Source organism: Amphiprion ocellaris, chromosome 14, assembly GCF_022539595.1.
Source record: "Amphiprion ocellaris isolate individual 3 ecotype Okinawa chromosome 14, ASM2253959v1, whole genome shotgun sequence".
In the NCBI taxonomy this organism is placed as follows: Eukaryota; Metazoa; Chordata; class Actinopteri; family Pomacentridae; genus Amphiprion; species Amphiprion ocellaris.
Genome location: NC_072779.1, coordinates 13,680,663 through 13,702,534, shown reverse-complemented (window position 1 = coordinate 13,702,534; position 21,872 = coordinate 13,680,663). Strand labels below are relative to the sequence as shown.

The window sequence follows — 21,872 nt, the reverse complement described above, 5'->3', positions numbered from 1 at the left end:
GCAAATATTAGAGTTTTGTTAAAATGGTTAAGTGAACAATTAAATGAAAGTTTACAAGCGAAATTTCACATCCAAACCAGGCACACTGCTGCAGATAATGTACAGTACGCAATTTAAGAACAGTTTTTACTCTCTTTAAAAAAGTCTGGAGATACGTTTATATGGAGGCAATATAATTTAAAACCTGCTCAGTGTACTAAATGTAATTTTGACAGGCAAAGCTTCAGACAGAGAGCAGCTGTAGCGGTGCGTAAAACAGGCGATCAAAATTGGCGACTCCTAGTTTGGTCTTTTTGGAGAGTAATTTTTTAATGAGATAAAATGTTTTTAACTGAAATTTTAAAAAATACATTTACACTTTTTCTTTAAAATAATTTTCAACCAGAACAATATTTTAGCTTTTACTCAAAAGGCTCAGTTTATATTTGGGGATGCTGCGTAGCATTATCAGACTTAGAACATTATTTAATTTTTGTGGTTTAAACAATTTGCAATAAATAAAATATATGCTAATTAATAACTGTGTTATTTGTCATTTAAAATATAATACTGCCTGAGTTTGAGGGGCTTTGTGTGAGGACTTAAACACACCTGGAGCTCATAAAATCGACAATAAACTTGACCACGCTGCTGCGTTAACATTGAGAACAATCTGGGTCATGGACACCAGACTGTGTCTTTTCCTCATTTATTTTCATCTTAGATCGATATCTTAAGATATGCACACTCCTGATGCACCATTATTCCCCCACAGTGATGATTAACTCAGTCACACGAGACAGATCATTTCAGCTGGGATGAAACTTGAAAAGAGCTCCAAAGAGCCAGACAGTGATATCTGGCTTGAGTGTCCCCCAGGGAAAGCACGTAAGAGGACCCCACAATAATGTCTTTAATGCTTCTTAGCCTTAAAGATTATCAAGCTTTTGATTTACTCGTTCAGCTCATAATGAACTAATGTGCAGATTAGGTACACAACATTTTTGTTCGCCTGGAAGATGCAGGATAATATCAGATTCGCAGAAAAAATGTGACACCTAATTTATTTAAGATTTTCTGCAGGAAAAACAACCCCTGTTGAACATTTAAAAAATTATTCTTAAATCCTGAACGCTTTGTCTTCATGTAGGAGAATATTAGAATATATGTTGTTTCATTTGCACAGAGTCTGAGTAACTTACTGCACCTACGCGCAATCCCACGTAAGTGCAGCCTGCGAGAGTTTGAATATTTATAATATTTCATGTTACCATTTTCACCAAACATTTTCACACAGTATTTTAAATTATCTCATTGTTTTCCCCACAACATTTTTGAAAATTCTTGCGCTCAAATAATAACATCAACCTGATTTCATGTGCGCCACTGTGCGCACTCACCGGTGCGCAAAATCCCCAAAATATATAACCAACACGACAACGTAGTCTACCGCTCAGAAATATTTTTATTTACGTATCAACATTTTTAAATAAATAAATATTTTTCAATTACACTGAAGATATAATTTCAGAGTGGTCTCAGCCATGGGACAGTGGGGGGATTTCTCTCCAGCTTTCCATATTTGAAGTCAGTTCCATCCACATAGAATGAATCTAACCAGTATTCATCAAGTATAGTACAAAATACTGTCCTCCCCAAAATACTAATAAACAATGTTGGTGTTGTTTTTTGGGGGTCTGTCTTTACAAATATGCCTACCATACTCATCAGATTGGCAACAACAATGGACTGTTTTCAGAAAAAAACTACATACAAAACGTACAACATGTATACAGCTATACAATAATTCAGGGCAGTTCCCTGATTAAATATTCTCTGTCTATGTACAGACGACTGGACACATGTGGCACAGTCTGGTTTTTTGGCTGTTTTCAAAATCTTTCAGAGGGGAGGCAAGAGGGCAGTTCAGGGGGAGACGGACAGATCCACGTCCTCCTTTTCGGATGAAGAGGGAGATATGGGAATGTCATCGTCCTCCTCTTCCGAGCACCTCGCCGTCGACAGGGACGAACATTTGCAGTTATGTGATCCAGTCCTTTGGCCGCTGCTCTTGCCCTCCTTTTTGTGCTTCACTCTGCGGTTCTGGAACCAGATTTTCACCTGTTTCTCAGACAAGTTCAGGTACGTGGCGATCTCTATGCGCCTCAGTCTGGAGAGGTACATGTTGGAGGTGAACTCTCGCTCCAGCTCCAAAAGTTGCGTGCTAGTGAAGGCGGTGCGCATGCGCTTGCTGCTCTGAAGTTTGCCGTTGCTGTTTTCTGTGGAAATAAAGAGAGACTGTCAGCCACACAGATAACACAGAAACACGTGCAAAAATGTGGGCTCAGCTCCACTCAGTGAAACCTGAAATGAGCTTCTTACTCACCGATGGAGATGCAGTGGAACTGGCGCGGGTCTGGCACCGAGTACGCAGCCTGGTAAATCCCCGGTGCGTGGCTGAGGTTGACGCTGTTGGATGTTGAGTGTTGCCTGGACAGAGCTGAGTGGCAGTACTGTGAGCTGAAGGGAGGAAAAGACGCCTTGAGGAGCGGCAGCGCCGGTGGGGAGGGATGGAGCTGGGAGGCGGTCATGCAGAGCGGACAGAAGCACAGCAGCCCGGCTTTCCTGGAGTGGCAGGAGCCCGGAAGCCCGTGCGGGTGGTGCGGCGAGTGCACGGCGTAGGGGAATAAAGGTGGGTTGTTCTCGTTCCCTTTGTCGTTGGCCTCCCTTAAAATCAAGGAATCCACGAGAAAAGACCTCGGCATGGTTGCAAACTTGTTGCTCGGCGCGGTTCAAGTCGAAGCCGGTGCGTATTGCGGCCGTGTTCAGTGTGTGTGCTCTCCTCAGGACGGTGGACAGCGAAGTGGTGCTGAAGGCGCACAGCCGCTCCTTAAATAGCCGCCGCGGACTCGGTTCGGCCATGTGACGGTTACGCTGTAAGCGGCCAAGAGCTCTCAATAGGGTTTTGTGCCTTTCTCTCGGCATTCCCACTGCACGCTTCCCCATTATTTCACTTGTTAACTAAATGAACTGCATAATGTAGTCTATTCTTGTCAGCCCCACCCACGCCGCAAGAGGCGGCACTGCCCATTCTCCCTTTTATCATCACTCTCATTTTATCATAGAGAAGAGCTTAAATTTGCGAGAGAAAACGTTTCTGTCACATTTGGAAAAAGCTAGTGCGCATTCAAGTTTTGTCTTAAACATCCTTTAAGTTATAATTGTATCCAAAGTAAAGAAGAAAAATGCAGCTGTTACGCATTTATTCCATTTAAACAACAGCAGGTAAATTGCAGAATAATTCCCCCCAGTAACTGTTTTAAATTATACCTTCATGATGCATCTATTTGGTGAGATAATGAGAAGATAAATCCAGTGAAGTGTATAGCTACATTTCTCTGAATTTACCCACCAATCAGTCCTGAATTATTTTCTGAATTAATTATTTGGGCCTGCACTTGTGTGGCTACTTTACTGTCAGCGTTGGGCGCAAACAACACAAACGCAACAGCTGAATGTAAAGTTTATGCATATCCATTTTAGGGTTAATGTGTCATTTCTGGGCACAAAAAAAGGGACAAGTCATCGCCTGAAGGCAGTGCTGTTAAAGAGCAGTGATTAATTCCTTTGCTCGGGCCCCTGCCGAGTCGGGGGAAAGAATATGTAAAAATAACCAGGTTTTCACTCTGCGGCCCTTATTGAATGTCATTGTGGAGGGTTTTCAATGAGAGAGAAAGAGAGTCGAATTAAAGTGTGTGACAGCGGCGGATAGACGCAACAAAGGCGACTCTGTCATAGAGGAGCCCAGTGCGCTGCGCGTCAAGCCCCCGCCTTGCGCTCTGATTGAATTAAGTAATAGGAAAACATTTTCTTTCACTTTAAGGCTTTCTGAACAAGACCTTCAAAGGGGCCCGGAGCCGTAATATGTGAGTAAATAGTGGAATGTGGCTTCTCTTATTCTGACCTGCAGTTTTTTATAGCACAAATTAAACTATGGAGAAATATGACACATAAAGTTTTTCCACATCTGTTTGTTTGCTTTTTTTTTTTTTTTTTTTGCTCTCCTGCTTTACGCATTAGTCTCTTTCCCATGAATTGTCACGTCCATTGCCCACATGACGGTGTGATGCTATCTGTTCCCTCCTCATAAAAGAGGCTTAATGTGCTCAGCTTCACACCACTAATCTTCCACAAAAAAACTAGACCTGTAATTAGGTTTGCGCCATTAAAGTAGGTACAAATTAGGAGCAGTTAAACCCTTTAACGAGATCTAGTCATTAGGACAAAAACCTGCTATATCCGAGAGAGCCATTTTCATTTTTTTTTCTTTTTGTATCACTCTGTCCTTTCATATCCTGCCAGAAATTAGCCATTAACTAGTCTGTCAATCTTGCAACAATCTCCTGAAACATGTAAATACAAATCAGACGCCTTTTTATCCTCACTCTTAATTAGGTAATAACATGTTTTCATCACAAACGCCATTATTCTCACAAGATTATGCTCTAGTGGGGAAGTTAAAATAGGTGCAAAATGTGCCTTTTTTCCAATCAAACGCTTCACATTTAAAAAGAATTATATTATGGTCTGCCTTTTTTTTTTCTCTCTCTCTCTCTCTCTCCAGCTACCGTGCGCCTTTACGCGGTGGCAGCTTGATGCATTGCCCGACATAAAGATGTTATCAAAGGCCCTAATTTTCAAATTATGTACAGCAGTCATCCCGTGGATAGGAATAGAGGTTTCATGGGTCGTCACGCAGGGAGGCTCATCCTAATTTGCAATCCCAACTGGAGACTGACAAATAGTTTTGACCTCCCTCTGGAGGCGCGGGCCAGAAGTGCAAAGAATCTCATTCTCCATAATCACTTGTTACCGAGATAAATAATCGAGGGAAATAGCCCACTCACATTATAACCACTCATTTTTGCACTAGTTCCAGGCGTTAAAAAAAATATCGCACATATGGAGCCACTTATGATAAGAACATGCATCATCACATCCATATCTGTTCTTTTTTGGGGCACAAACCAATGAGGCAGACTAATTCAGCATAGCTTCGTGTGTTTAGCAACTAGCATACAGCTGTGGGTTGGTAAAGCTTCTTAACATTAATGTTTGATAGGGAGGGGAAAGCAATGCCCCTGAAATAGTAAATTATTTATAAGATATTAAGTTGGAACAATTGCCATCACTCAAATTCATCCCTGATGATAACACTGACCAGTGCCTGCTGTGCCGTTAGAGAATCACATTTTCAGGGGCTTTTATGCAATTATACCCAAAGATCTCGTGCCTGATGACATAAAGAGAGCAGTCTGTTTATGGAGATGTAGTCAATATCTCCTTTTCTTTGTGGTATGAATAATTCATAGTTTAAGACACTATCCCCCCTCACTTAATATGTACACACACTTAAACACCCACACATCTCTAATACAAATGATGGTTTTAGTTGACAGTGTAACAGGATTTAAGGTCCCAGTGGGGTTTGGCCCAGCCGTGGATGGGCGCTGTGACTGTCGACGTGACACAGAGGGCCGGCTGCCCCTCCTAATCTCCCCCTGAGGCAACATCACAGACTGCAGATCCCGCTGCACCTCTATGGACGCACAAAGGCCTGATTATCATTCATATGCTCACCAGAAACACCAGTCCAATAGATAACAGATGACACGTAAGTACCAGCTGAATGGTGCAATATGTTGAGGCTGCAGGAGTCTATAGAGACTAATGAATCCTTAAGAGAGAGGGAGACGGACAAAGAGGTGCTGTGGCTTGAGGTGCTATAATGTGACAGATATAAGGCTCCACAGGTGAATCTGACCCTGAATGAACCACAGGAGCGTTATCTGTTGTTACAAATACAAAAAATCCTCCCTCTCTTGTGTGTGTGTGTGTGTGTGTGTTTCCTTTATCAAGCTGACTGGTAATATCTAAAAAGCGAAGGCGTTTCTGTGATTATTTTGATCTGAGGAGATATTTAAGTGACCATTTGAAGATGATAATTACCCACAAGTGCAGCTTAACTCAGCCTGGCCTCACAATTAAGCAGATCAAACAGCATTTTCACTTTAATGAAAGTTACAAGAAACATGACTTTCACTAAATTAATTTTAAATACATTATTTTCAACACAAAATAAAGTGTTTCTAGATGTGATGTTTTTTTAAAAATAATACTTTATATACTGTGTTTGAAATGTCCCATAAATGGATGTTTTGTTCTTTGTTCAGCTGTGGTTGAATCTTCTTTTAGACTTTATTCACTGTTGCTTGAAAACACAAAACATCACTATTCTACCTCTGTGAACCTGTTCAGATTCCAAATGTCACCGCTACGACAGGAGCACAAACAAGACAGAGCAGTAAAATTTCAAAAGACAGATTAGAAAAAAAGCCTAAACTATTGATGCTGAGCAGCTGTAAATCAGATTCACTCATTTAAAAGGATGAATTCTGACACTCAACTATAAAGAGTTACTTTATGGAAAAGATCAGAATTGTACTCAACAGTTTTTGAAACCAAGTTTTTTTGGGGGGGGGTCATTTTTTCTGCCTTGTTTTGAAAATCCAGTAAAAAAATGGAGGAGGGTTAAGGGGTTAACAAACCTGGAGTTGAGAAAGTTCTTGCTGGTTCTTTGGCACTTCACCACAAGTTTTTAACAACCAAACAAGGATTTGTTGTGAGTGAGTTGATTAAGTACAGGGATTAAATTAAGACTCCCTGAACAAAAGGGTGGCTGTTTTTTTGTTGTTGTTGTTTTTAACATACATTTTAGTGCAAAACCTTTTGTTTACAGCTGCACAGAATGACCAGTCACCACCTCAAAATGACAATACATGTGATAAGGTATGTAACTGCATCTTCAGAACAATTTGTAGTTATTATATTTAAATGCTGATGTGATTTTTCTCTTCATTTTATTCCATTTGCTTATTTCATTCCAGACCAGAAAATGAGAGGATTTAACTGAAACTATGAAAGAGGAAATCAAGGAGAACCAACTACAATGATGGCATCAGCTTATGAATATAATGAAAATTCAGGTATAGTAGAAGAATTTCCTCCTCTTTTTAAATTTTAGGCAACACAAATGAGTCATTGGATCTCATCTCGTTCTTCCACAAGTCACCCAAATTCAAATTCAGAGCAAATATAGGAAGCCAAAAGAGTGTTAAAAATGTAATAGTTGATAAAACGTTTAAATTTAGCAGAATTCTCTCTCCCTCCCTCCCTTCATAAGAACTGTCTGTGTGTCCAATATACAGTGCAAATCGATCTCCGCGAATACACAAAGAATACACAGCAGAGTTTACCAGGAATACTCTAACCATCAGTGATCTGAACATGATCACTGTTATCTTAATCAGTATCTTAACATATTGCAGGATACAGACTGAAGTTTCAACCACTGAGGTTGAGTTGCTCTCAGTTTTTTGTTTTTATATATTCCCATATAAGGGCCGGTATATTCTAATTTGCAGGATTAAATCAGCAGAGAATGTTAAGTTACATTTGATACACACTCGGCCCACACACTTCAACCTTTAAGATGTGCACAGTGAGACATCTCTGTGGGAATAAGACAAATCATACGTCATGATGGTACAACACTGAGCTGCTGTAACTCCTTAAAGTCTTCTTGCAGATTTCATTGTAGAGGTCAGTTAGAGCGACTGCCTCAAAGTCTCAATGTGCAGAAGGAACATGGGTGTTATGTGAGAGTAAACATGTCATGTCCACAGCCTTTATTGGTAAAACTGACTGAAAGATGTTTGTTGTTATAATAGATCTATCAGTTCATGTGTCTATAGCTTTAACTCATTAGTTTGTAACGTCTTTGTTTAAAATTTAAATAATGATGGCAAATTTCTGAAATTAAGTGGAGTAAAAACCAGAAGCAGTTATGATGTCAACTGGAAACACAAACAAATATACAGACAAGACAAATGTAGAAACGTGCACATCATACAACACTCCCTAATTAGTGGAAATGACACCAGTTAAAAATATTTGTGCTGCTGTGACTGACGTGCTAAAAAAGTTTGCTTCCTTTAGATGTTTTTCCTTTTGGAGCAGCGTTATACTGGGTCCCCTGATGGTAAATCTGGTTGCTGAATTTCCGCCTCAGTGTGCCGTGTAGAGCCTCTCTGATGCGGTTGAGTCCAGGTCAAGTGCTGTTGCTAGGTGCGTCCTCGCAGCTATGTCCGTCTCTACTCAGCTGGCAGCACCAACAGTGTGAGCGCTGACAGTCTCAGTGTAGCTGTCGATGACGGGCTGCTGTTAATGAATAACTGCGAATAAAAAAAAACCTGCAAAGGAGCTGTGCTGGGGATGTGGAGGATCATTCAGTCATGTTAAAAATGAAAAGTCTAACTTTGCCTTGTTTGCTCAGTTTTGGTTGTTTACCTTCAAAACTACTCTGAGTTGTAGTTGGAGGGTTCCTTGTAAATAATAAGCATACAGAGCACTTCTAGACCACTTTTTAAAGCCCGCATTACAAAGCGCTGAAGATGTACGTGCAAATGAAGTGGACTGAGAAACATTTTTCGTGTCTTCCCTGTAAAGGCACAGTTTTTGGCTGAGATTAGGCCAAAAGGAAAAACAAAACACGCTGAACTCTGTCTGCACCCTGAAAATATATGGAGGCCAAGAACAGCCAAGTATGACAAAAAGGAAAGTGCGAGAACCCCCCCGTTATGCTAAGATGCTTGTATATTTGACTTTTCTACCAACAGTGACTTTGCAGTGTATGTGTTTATCATGTATTTTGAAATATTAACTGGATTTAGCAGTTATTAGCAGTTGCAAATTTCAATGATTGATGGTAAAAATCACTAGTCCGGTAATGTTACCATTCTCATATTGGTCATTTACTAAAATCCCACCGATGCCCTTCAAAATAAAGACAGAATTTTGTCCATTTGCAATCTTAGTCAGACAGAAAAATACACGCTCCTGGTCCTGGTTTGTTTTTGACAAGAATAAATGAGAAAAAGATGCAAACTTGACAGTTGGGCCTCTCTAATGAGTCCATTTACATCTAAATGTGATGATGTTATGGGAACTAAAATGGTCAAGTATATTTCCCCTGAACTTTCTTGACTTCTACCAACCTTGTCCTTCAAACTAAAGCACAAAGCATCCGTTAACTATTCTCCAGCTGATGTCAGAGTTTCATCAATCCTCACACTTTGCTCATGAGTGAAAAATAATTACAAAACTGTGTTGCGCTCCGAAATAGTATCAGAAAAAAACCATTAGAGGTCTAAATATCTTTGAATGATTCCAAATTTCCTTTTGATGTAAATCCATTGGTTCTGCCATAGATATGTCTCAAACTTCCCCTTTGACCCCATTCATATGAAGGCCTTGAAATGCTCTTCAAAAGGGTTTGTTACCCTGTGGAGGTCAGTAGGCTCTTACGTATGACTGACTCACATTTTTCCAAATCAGCAGACTTTTGGCCTAGAAATAACAGGTCAAACCAATGAATTTAATGAACTCTCCCAGACACAATGAATGCCTCTTGCCATTTGAACCCCAATAAAGGGATATGGGCAGGTCAGCAAGCCCTTTCAAGGGGTTTGTACACAAATGTGACAGAATGCAGTTGCTTCAGTGTCTGCGCTGACAAGTTGTTCAAAGTGCTGGGGATGTCAGCGATAGTGCCTTCATCCACACTGCCCCCTTTGTTCCCTATATGGAGTCTGTTGCTCTTTCACGAACAGTCCCACAAGTACAAAAGAGAAAGAATGCAGAGCGTCTTTTGCGATGTTGTGTTTGCCTCATTTCTCTCTGCCGAGCGTAGCTCTGTCGGCCAACACGCAGGAGACTTTTATTGTAGAGAAAACAAAGCTGAATTACGGCGCAAGGACAACTTCTGATGGTGACTCACTGCTCCTCCCTCCTTCTCACCGCTTCACTCCTCTGATCCTCCCATCTTTCCCTCCCCTTATGCGCTTTTTCTCTCTGAGTTTTGATTGTCGAAGGCTCTGATCTTCAATTCAAAAAGCAAAATGATAAGGGGACAAAGAGCTGAAGGAAAATGGATAAATTCCCAGTGATTTTTGTTCAACTTTTGCAAAACTGTGTGCACCCATGTATGTTCCCCTCGATGCAGCTGCCGAGTTGTCTTGTGGTCGGTTGAGAAAAAACATCTTTAAGCATATGGTATTTGTGTGTTCGCTTAATTGAATCAATTGGAGGCCCATGGGAAATCACCGAGGGGGGTAAGCTTGAGGGAGGAGGGAGGTCAGAGAGTTAGAGCAGGAGGGAGGGAAACAAACACCCCCCTAAAACTACTCATGTAGCCATTACTTACTCATTTTCAGCTCAGCAGTTCATGATTAGCCCGTCTCAGTGTGTTCCTCCAGAGAACAGGATGAGGATGAGCTTCAGGAAGAACAGTTTGGAGTCTGAAAGGAAGCACAAAGTAAAAAAACGGCTCTGATTCCTTAAAGTTTATGGTTTTCTCATTAATGACCTCCTGCCGTTTGGCCCATTTCCTCCCCATTCATGTCACATTAGCCTCCTCTCAGGAGTCACCATTGTTTTGGAATTGTTTTCATTTTTTTCAGGGTACAAAGGTTTCACTGCCAACACAAACTCTGTCGCTTTCAAAGTCCAAATTCTTTAAATAAACTCCAGTTGAGCCACTTTTTCAACACTGTGGACACATCAGAAATTACATTTGAATGAGAAAAACACTAAAAGAATGATTTCTAACATTTTTGTGTTCAATCTTAAGGAACAATACCGAGTATTAAACTGTAGCTACACTTTAAAGGATCGGTTTCCTTGGTGAGAGCAACACTTTCAGGGCAATGAATGAGAAATTTGGGGACATTTGCATGAGTAAGAGCCGACCCCCTGTATGATTTTCATAACTCAGTATCCCCTTTTCTTCTCAAATTTCTATTGCCGGCATTGTGATTTGGAGTCAGCTTTTGTTTGATTTTTTTTTTCCCCCCACTTTGTTGCATTTTACTTCTCCCCCCTCCTCATCCTAATGACCTCTGCAGCGGCTTTTTTACTCTGTCTCACCCTCTGCTTTTGAGCAAACGGGGAATATATGGCTCGGTCTCAACTTTCCCTCAAGAGTTATGACGTAAGCAGTGTGAAAAAGAGGTTTAGGCTAATTCAGCGTCTATATGTGACCGTATATATGTGTGAATCGTTGTGATGACGGGTCACTGCCCATCTCGAAGGGTCCCTCAGTTTTCTGCAGATGCGCTCTATTGAGGAGGCGACACGCGGCGGGACGCTGCTGGGAGGTAGTTACTATTTCCCCATTACCATAGAAACTAACACACTGGCTTTCAGCTGGTCTAGGCCAGGGGTCCACTGACACCAACTTTCACACTACTCCAAGTCCTGACAAAAAACCCCAAATGGATCTCGTCACTCTGAATAATACCCATTTGCACCCAGTCCACTGAAAAAAATGAGCTGCCAGCAAAATGCAATGACATAAAAACATAGAGGCCTCTTTTTTGAATGAACACAACACAGGAACACTTGTGGAAACTGTTGGTGCAGTTGCAGAACTATATGCCAGAAGATATAGCTTACTTAACGTATTTCTATGTGGTGTGGATAAAATTAGCTGCTGTGAAAGATATAAATTCACTGATGAACTCTCTGGAGTGATGAAGAATGAATGAGTCAGGTTAAAGCCACTGAAAGAGAAAATATCCTTTCAACAGGTGGCTGATGTGCGTTGGATGATCAGTAATCACAGATCAACCTACACCGTTGTGAGAAAAACAGCCCCAGACAATGATGATACCACCTCTATGCTCTACCAAACCCTTAGAGCGGTCTGGTTTTAGTTCTTTCACTGGTTTTCTCCATGCAAGCTTTTTACCATCAGATTCATGTAGGTTGGATTTGAACTCCTCTGAATTTAACAAATCTCAAAACTCTTTCTTTGCTCCTGTAAATATTTAATCCCAGCTGTCTTTGAGTTTGTAAATGGTTTCCAATGCATCACTATTCCACTGTACCAATATTTGTTGATCCAAATGGATTTGCAAACTGAATGTCTGGCAATTCTTGCTGATCTCTGAGGTGATTCTTAGTTTTGTTTCTGGTCTATTAATCTTTGCAACTTGCAACATATGGCAAAATCAATAATAGAGTTTAGCAGGTCAAAGATAAGTTCATAATATGTTTGTGTAGGTATATAGAGCCTATAATGAATACCTGTGAAACTGCCTCTTTGTGAGAAAATGTGTTGAAATGGGAAATTGAGCGATGAACAGTTTTAATGTGATGTCTATGACCACGACTCCCCTGTGCTTCTCATCTTACATTTGTGAACTGTTCAGCAGTAAACCTACCACTGAAGGACAGAAGCTTTTGGTTGTGCAGATGAATAAAGTGCTCAATATTTTCGGTACTTATCTCATTTGTCTTTGCAGTTGAATTTAAAAACACTCTCTAATGATTTTTTTTTTAAACATGCCTACATGGTGTTAATTTGCTAGAAGACACATCATGTGTGAAATTTTCAGTCAATACCATGGCTGAACATTTCCACCTAGAAACTGCAGTGTAATGATGACAGTCTTAAAACACGGATTCAGAATTCTGGGGTTTCGTACGTAACAGACCTGAGAAACCAGTCCTCTCAACCTGTGGGATGAGCCTTTCTGTATTATTCTTCTTCTTTAGATTCTTCATCATTAGTCTAATTTTACAACCTGTCACTGTGTTGCATAGAATAGTTTCAAAGTGTTTGAGCAGAGCTGTAGGTGAGCTGGTGTGCTTGAGCTGCAGCAAGGGGCAACAGAGTAGGTGGAGAGAGAAGCGGGGACTTCATAGGTCTGCACACTGTAGGCGTACAGTTAGGTCTAAGCCATAAAGCAGGAAGGGAAAACTCTTCTCAACGTCTAACTTTGACACACAGAGCTGAGATTTTAGGAGCTTAATCAACAACCAGAAAAGAACTTTAACAAACCTGTCTCAAGTTTATTTATAGTGGATATACAACGTCAATTAACCGTTCAAACTTGCAGAGCAACCACAGATGTAGGTCATCACATTAATGATGAACACGCTGCACTAAGTTCGACAATCAGAACTGGTCCTCATACATTTCTGTTGCCATTTTACAAGGATGTGTTTAAGCTCTCTCAAGCTGATGCATTTATTGTAGCATAAAATAGTTGTAGAGTCATGCTAACTGTGTACAAATTCAACCTAATGTACCATGAAATAATCTGATGAACCTCAAGAAAGTTGACTGATGCTTTAACTTTTGGGGGGCAGATTGTGGAGACTTTAACATAATTTCTTGTTTACATCCTATTTGTTTTACAATGTGAACATTATTCCATCCTGCAGCTGCACAATTATGTGTCTTCAGTGTCAGTAAATATCGTTTTTTTTTCTCTCTTCTTAATGTACAATGTATATATTCCATGGTATGGGTAATAATTGGGCATTGTGGAAGGTACAAGGTCAGAGTTCACAATTGATCCTCTCACCCCTGGCAGGTGCAGCTCACAGGAGTGAGAGGAGGCGGCCCCTCATCTCTCCCACCTCTTCACGCTGCTCAGCGAGAGAAAGGGAGGAGTGTAAATGAGTGCACTCCAGAAAGCCATCACCTGCTCCCTCCACCCTAAAATCCCCACTAACTCCGCCAGACAGAGATATCCGACAACCCCGGCTCAAATTTCTCCAACTCCGATTAATGAGAGAGACAGAGAGAGAGGGAGGGAGGGAGATTTGGAGAGGAGAGAGAATTTCCAACTGTTAACACGCCGCGAGTTTGTTGTCTCATCTGTTTTGTTGTTTTGAGTATGAACACATTCATCGGAGGCAAAATGTACATTTGTCATGCCTATAGAGGGAGCTGAATTGAACTGGAAGAGGCATTGAGTTTGTGCGCACACAGAGCCCAAGGGTGAGGTTGTGTATTGATGGGTGCCCCTCCCAGCTTCTCCCAGATTCCCCCTCTATTGTGACTTTGAGTGAATGTATCCTCTTGCTAAGGGCACTGGAATGTGTCTTCTCCACTCATGTGATGGATGGGGCCTTGTTTTGCACTCCTCCGCCCCTCCCTCTGAATCCCTCTTTCCCCGCCGCAGCCTTTGACTCTTTCATCACATCCTTTTATTCGGCACCAATAAAAGTCAGCGATTCTTCATCAGCTGTTGTTCAGATCTGAGGGCCGCTGTTATTTTTCATCAGGAGTGTGTCACACATCACCATTCAGCCCCTCCGTCACACAAATTCAGACGTTGGCACGGAGGCAGAAGCAGGTGGAGATACACCATCAATGAATTATTCAAATGAGACACTGGGCATATCCTTTAAATTCAATTTAAATGCTCGGTTAATGTTGTTTAGTGGCTCTCTATTGCCATTTATGCAGAAGGGTGATATACTGTTTTAGCTTAAATGAGTTGTGGCAGTAGTAGTAAAAAACAACAACTAGTCCCGCTGTTACTACTATTACTACTACTACTAATAATAATAATAATGACAACAATTATACATTTTAAAGGAAACAAATGAAAAAAAATACTTAAACTACATAAATAGTTAGAAAGATAACAGAAAATTAGCAACAAATATTCTTAAATGCACACAATCATTGCTCTTTATTATGTGTTGAATTTTTTAAAGAAAACTATAAACCATTTCCAACCTATTTATAATTATCAGAGTAACAAGAGATATGAAAAATGTGATAAAATCCTTAATGGTTGCAATGAATGCACACATAAATGGGGAACATGCAGATCACATTGCTTTCTAAACAATGGCCCACAGAGAAATGTCATTTGCACAAATAAAAACACCAGAAACCGCTGCCGCTACCAGCGCTGCTAATTTAATTATTTGGTTTTTGTCCATGTTCACATCTTTGTGGATGCTCGCGGAGGGCTGGGAATGAGCCTGAAATCATTTTAACTTTAACCCTCTGAACCCCAGGCAGTTCCAGGTTTTTTTTTTTGCTCTTCTCACATTTTTACTCATTTAAGGTTGATTTTCACTGCAATATAAAGCTCTGGCTCTCTATAGAAACAGAAGAAGAAGAAGAAAGAACTCAGTGATGTATTCTGTGTAGTATGATGTATTTATGTTTCCAGAAAAGAGTCATTTTTAATGTCTGATTGTTTATTTTCAAAAAATCGGAGAAAAAAAAAAAGATTAACATAAACGCCATTTTTCCACATGTCCAGAGATGTTACCAATATTGAGGGGGAAAAAATGTTGTCTCTACATATTATAGATGCTTATATTTTTAATTAGTTTCCATAATGGTCTCCTATATGCTCAGTATAAACAAAGTCTACAGTTGAGCAGAAAAGTCCCTCAATTTTTGTCACTCGACTGTTGCTTGCAGCTGAGTTGTTAATGGCTTCACAATTGCACTGAGGACTGAAGATTTTTTATTTTTTACAGAATCTGGTGTACATAAATGCTTAGTTTTGGGCAATTTGTATATGACAAATGGTGAATAAAGTAATTTTAATGAAATGACACAATTTTAAGCTTAAATTTGCTATTCACTTAGATTTGTTCAAGAACTATCAGAGAGCTAAAAGTCTGACAATTCTGTCCATTTATACAGTTTGACTGTGATCGGTTTGATCATTTTGTCATCTTTTGAAGGAAACACGCCTTTCATACCTGCTGGAAGGTTTTGAGGACTAATAATGATATTTTTTTGTTAAATGACCATGAAACACTTAACACTTTATGTATTACTTCATGTGTAAAACTAAAAACAGCTGAGGTCTCCATGTGGTCTAGAGGTTTGAAATACCAACAACATCATCCCTGGTTCCTTCATCTCAGTGTTGCTGGCCCAAAATACTTATCAATAAACATAAATAACAATATTTTAGAAAGTAGCATTGCTCAAAATTGGACAAATACCACTAAAAGTCGATAATCAATAATGCTGGATTATCGCCCAGCTCTCCTCTAATGTGCTCCACAATCTGAAATACTATGTTGTTGTACCGAGACTCAGACAGTCAAGACTTTGTTTCTGACACATGATTTTTTGTGAATTCAAGACAAACTTTTTTTGTTTTGCTCCAGGAAGAAAGCTCAAAATGGTTTTAGATTAAAATAATATTTTACAAATAGTTTTAGGGCAATAAAAACCAATTCCGTTTGCAGTTCATGACATTTTTAAAAAAATTCACGGCAGGTCATCTGATAAAAGCACATGATGCAGACTGTATGATATGACAAGACACAGCAGATTAATTGGCCTGAATGGAAATACCATAAAACAAAGTTAATGTAGAGAGTTCTTGCACAAACTGAAGAACATTAGACAGTTTCACAGCTGATCGTTTTTGCATTACGGCCCATATTTTCTGTTTTATCACAACAAATGAAGAAGCCTGCATCCAGTATCTTATGGAGTATCTTGTCATGTATTTTGCATCCATCATTCCTGTTGTGTTCCTGTTTTTTCCCCGTTTGCAGTGTAACATCCTAAGATACCTCACACTCAGACACAATTTACCATCAGTGGCCTTGTGGAAAGTAAGAGTGTCTCTATTTAAAAAGTATTATTCAACCGAGTGTTACATAAGAAGCTCCAAACAGAAGTCAGGCCTCGCAAATGAATCATCAGCTCAGTCATCATGTCAAACAATGATCCTGTGGCACTTACAGCACTTTATGACATTTTGCACAATATAAAAAGACTCAAACACAACTAAATACAGGCACAAGTATCACTTAGATGCACATTAACGCTGTTTTTGTTTTTTTTTACCGTCAGCGTTATGAGTGGACATACACAATGTTAACAGTGATTGTGTGAAACTCTTTTCAGTCGTATGAAAAAAAGCTTTCATCACTGTTATTTCAGTAAATATTAATCACGACTACTCACTGAACTGATTCAAAAACAGATCAGAGAGTAAACAATGTACAGTGGATGTCACTGTCACTACATATTAGAGACAGAAACAGCACACCTAACGTTACAGCCATGAAAACTAGTAAATCATTTGATGATTTTAGTTGTAGGAGCATACTGTCAGTTTTTTTTTTTTTAAAAGAGATTTACAGATTCAGTGAGCATGAATTGTAGTTATAGGCCAAGTAAAGGAAATTTTATTCTATTTTTATTTAGTTTTTAAAGGTAATTGATATAGGACACTGATATATGACAGGTAGATGTAGTTTTCTTATGGCTCCCTTTTGAAAATTACATTATTTTCTGCCTCTGAAGATAGAGTTTGACTCTCAATGCTTCTGTTTTTGACTCTGTGCTGCAGTTCTAGTCAGCTGTTTGATAAAGTAACTCTTAATATCATATAATGCCACTGTTTACTTCCATGTAGACTGGCTACACAGAACATCACAGCAATGGCATACGCGTTTATTATGTGAATGTTCTTAAAGAAAATATTAGAAGTTTTACTGATATATATGGAATCACTTTTGATATTTTTAGGATTTTTTTGGAAGATTTTTACTCATTTTTTGAAAATATTTACAAGAATTTTCTTGCCAAATTTTTTTTTTTTTTTTTAAAATAAAACTTTGAAGGGAAACTTTTAAGGAATTATTGTAATTTTCTTCCTGAAGGTTTTGCAAATTTTCAGAAATTTGGGGAATTTTTTTGCAGAATTTTTGGATTTTTTTTCAGACAAGGAAACAATATTTTTTGGTGCCTGTAAATGAGGACAACAGGAGGGTTAAAGCATAACCATCGGACAGATAAAAAGAAGAAGGAACAAATTACTGTAATTGAAAATGCATTAAAATTGGGCCAACCACAGGTTTTTCTGTGGTGTTATGGACAAACGAATCACAATGGAGCAGATTCATTGACTTATGACCACTAATGTCCACCACTTTGTCACTAACTGCTGTCAGTTAAGATGAGCTAGGTGGACCTACAGGTTGAAGATGACCTCACAGCTTCTAAACCTGTTCCCTGTTTTTAAAAGCTTCTTTCTGTAAGCAGTGCTGAAGGAAGAACTGTGCGGCATTGAAGAAGGCCATGATTTTTATGCAAGACGATGTTCCATCACATGCATTAAAATACTCCACTGCTTGGCTCAAGAGCAAAGGCCTCAGAAATGACAGAATAGTGATCCGGCCTCCTTCCTCATCTGACTTAAATCTATTGCGAACTTGAGGGTTCTTGTCATATGTGAAACTTACAAGAAAACACCTGTGAACAGCATTTGTGAGGCTGTGATTGCTGCTTCAGGAAAGCTGATTGAAAATGCATTATGAAATAGACAGCCTTCATGACTCATGGCAGTTACTGAGAAGAAGGGTGGCTATATCAGTCACTGAGTATTTCTGAAAGGCCAGAAATGATATATAATTGTCGTTTTGTGTTAATTAGCTTTTAAACTTGATCAAAAAATTGAAAATACGACTTTTCATTTGTCAGACACTCAGGTTTAAGGTTTAATAACATTTTGGACTATAGCTGAAGTAATTGTATCTGTTTAACATCAACAAACAACAAAGATCCTGTGGAATATCTGAGGAAATCCGGCCCAGACCATCTTATAAACCACATCTACATGTAAGACAGAAACATGTGCATGATTCTGCAGATCAGAGCAGAACTGTGGACACAAACAGAGATTATCACAATGCAGTTGCATCAGTGCTTCATTAGAAGATGAAAGAAAAGAAAGATGAAACATCACTGCTTTCTACCTGCAATATTTACACAGAATTAACGAGTGAGAAATGTGAAACTGTGGTTCAACAAGTGAGTGGAGAACAACAGTCGCTGTATTTATTACCTCATACAAGGTAAAAAAAAAGTGCGATAAATATATTTAAATGAATAAATGGCACAAACAAACAAACAGACTCAGAGGGTTCTCATCAGTGCCATGTTTATATAAATGGTATGAACCTTGGCTGCAAACATACTGAAAATTTTGGAGGCACTTAGTGCAGCACATTGCTTTATTTGTTAATAAATAATGTAAATACAAATACATAAAAAATACATTGGTCTGTGAAATAAATAAATATGGAATTGTGAAATCAAAGTCCTGTGAAAAACAAAAGTAGTCCATTTTTAAAAAATGTTCAAAATAATCGCATACAGCTTTCTATTACATTTATTAACATGTATTTTTGCATCATTTAATGATTTCAGGTTATATTTAAATATTTTAGATTTCACATATCAAAGAATTTAAGTCAGATTTATGAATTTCACAGGAATATTTGTATTTTCTTTAATATTGATTGCAACAGAATTTCATGCCTCTAAGACACATGATTAGTTCTGAATTGTATTTATTTATATATAAGATAAAGTTGATGATGAGGCGAAAGAATTTAAATAAAAACAATTGACTTTTTTTAGTTTGTTTATTTTTAGTAATAATTTTAATTTCTCGATATTTAGTTATGGTCCGTGTACGGATCTGGTAATTGGATTTTCCGTTCTGAAACGGGTATTGAAAAACAAAAAACGAGTGGTTATTTGATTTTCGTTTTAAAATACAAAAATTAAAATTGAAATACAAGGCGTTTTTCCTTTTCATGATCAAAAAGGGATATACGAAATTTTAAAAATTCTTTGATTTTCATTTTATATTTAGAATAACAAGAAAGTAAAATCAGTAAGAGACAGAAACGAAAAAAGGTCCGTTTTTTCATTTTCTGAGACCGGAAGTGGTCATCAGCAAGTGTGGAGCCAAACAACAACAAGATTCTCAGAGGGCGGAGCCAGAGAGCAGTGACTGGTCAGACCATAGATAATATAGAAGACAGCGCGCTCGCGGATCTAGTCTATGTATATCTATGGTCTGCACGTCTGGTAGCATCTCTGGCTGCTGTTGATCTTGTTTTTGGAATAAAACACGGTAAGAAGATAAATACTTCTAACCAGCAGCCTTGTTTTGCTGTACGTTAAGTCAGCGACTTGTGAAGAGTTGTGTTTTGTCGTGTTTGAGCAGTTGGTCCGGACGCGTTAGCTAGCTAAGCGGCTAAGTTAGCTAGCGGGCTAATTAACACAGGTGGCTAACTTACCGCTGAACACCTGTGTTAGTTGCTGCTGCAACTGTCCTCATTATTAGAATGACCTTCTCTCGTATTTTAGCTTTTATAAAAGTTATTTTTACTTTAAGGTTAACTGAAACCCGTTGAGCTGCACTGAAGTTTAACATTCAGCTGGTTTCAATTAAACTGCGCTTAACTTAACATTGCGCAACATTACCTCTCTGAATCTCCATAATTTCATTAAGTTCCTTCTCTCTTCCACTGCTCAAGTTCAATCCAGTATATAAAATGACATTAATAGTGAATAAACTAACAACCAGCCATTGTATTTATTTATTATTGCATGTATTTGTAGTAAAACATGAGTTGAAACATCCTACTTTTGGATCTAGAACTGCACAAGCCGTTCATTTTCAGTCACCTGACGAGTTAAACTCCCCTTTTTATGTGAGGTTGAAGCAGAAAGTCTGAGTTAACAAAGAAAGTTGTTTATAATTTGCGATACCTGTTATCTCTGACTGAGGCTTTAGTTTTTGTTGAGCTGATTTACACGTAGAAACTTTGTTCAGGAAGATTTCTCAGTAGCTCAGAGGACAGGCTGCTTTTTACACAACCTTGTAAGAGAATGTCTGTCAATGCTTTCAACAGAATTTAGAAACACAACACTTCCTAAACAGATATTTTGAGGCTGTGAGGTTGAACGTTTGAGAGTATATCAGTGTGTTTGTTTGTGGTCTTTCTGTTTCTAGGAGGAAGCTGAATTAGTGAGGATGACTCCTGCTCCTGTCATCTCTAAGCTCCTCACACATCTTTACCTGCACATGAGGAAAATCACTCCTGTAGAATGCAGGTATGTTTGTCATTATTATAAAAAGATGTTGCCTGGTGACCTGTCAGAAACCCATTATACAGAGTCAGCCAAAATAATGTTTACACACATCAGGAAAAGAAAAACTTGCATAAATATTTCAATACCAAATTTATTCAGACATCACAAGATTAATAAAAGTTATCTTTGGCCTCTACAATTACAAGAGGTGCTCAAAGTGGTGGCCACTGGCTTCCAGACATTTCTGTTGTGTTGTAGACGTCACTTGTTGATGCTCCATTCATGAGGGTAAGCGCCATCTGTTGGGAAAACATCGTAAAACAGGACACAGAGTTATCGTGATTTGATAAAACTTAGAAAGAGGAATCTATATGTGTAGAAGCACTTATACAAATGAAATATCTATAAAAGCTTTTCTTTTCGTAATGTGTGTACATTATTTTGGCTGACTCTGAACTTAATGAGAACAAAACTGTCATTTAATTGTTGCTTTGAAAGCTTCTTTAGTGAAAACCAGCTGGTGTTCTGCTTTGAAACAAACTGCTGTTGAGGTCTGTGTTTTTAGGTTTAACCCCACAGTTTCTGAATGAACTGATAGTTGTTTTTTTTTCCTGATAAATGTGGACGTTATAATTGATTGTAGCATTTACTGATCATATAATCAGCATGACAATATAACAGTATAACATTCTGACCACCTGACTAATACTGTGTTGGTCCCTTTATGCTGCTAAAACTCCTCTGACCCAGTGGTTCATCAGAACCTCTGGTGATGTCCTGTGGATAGGGCTGGGCGATATGGCCTAAAAAAAAAAAAAAAAAACTCCAATTTTTTTCACAAAAAAATCCCGATTCACGATTTATCCATTTTTCTTTTTACCCCCTACCTAATCTCTGCACGCCGGAGTCCAGTCTACTTTATGCAAATGAGCTGCAGCCCTCTCCAGGTAAACACACTGGATTGCAGCTGGAAATGTGCCGCATGTTGCATGCTGGTCCGGTTGCAGTGCGTTTCCAGCTGCGATCCGGTGTGTTTACCCGGAGAAGGCTGCAGCTCATTTGCATAAAGTAGACTGACTTCTACTTT

At 38.9% G+C, this 21,872-nt stretch overlaps 1 protein-coding gene across 1 annotated transcript; it reads right to left on the bottom strand.

Annotated features, from left to right (window-relative positions):
• Nucleotides 1–1,426: 1,426 nt before the first annotated feature.
• gsx1 (GS homeobox 1) lies at nt 1,427–2,950 on the bottom strand. Its single transcript, XM_023297058.3, has 2 exons — nt 2,366–2,950; nt 1,427–2,258 (listed from the first exon to the last, which is right to left on the bottom strand). Exons 1-2 carry the CDS (start codon nt 2,742–2,744, stop codon nt 1,906–1,908), a joined length of 732 nt encoding a protein of 243 aa, XP_023152826.1. The 5' UTR covers nt 2,745–2,950; the 3' UTR covers nt 1,427–1,905.
• Nucleotides 2,951–21,872: the final 18,922 nt, after the last annotated feature.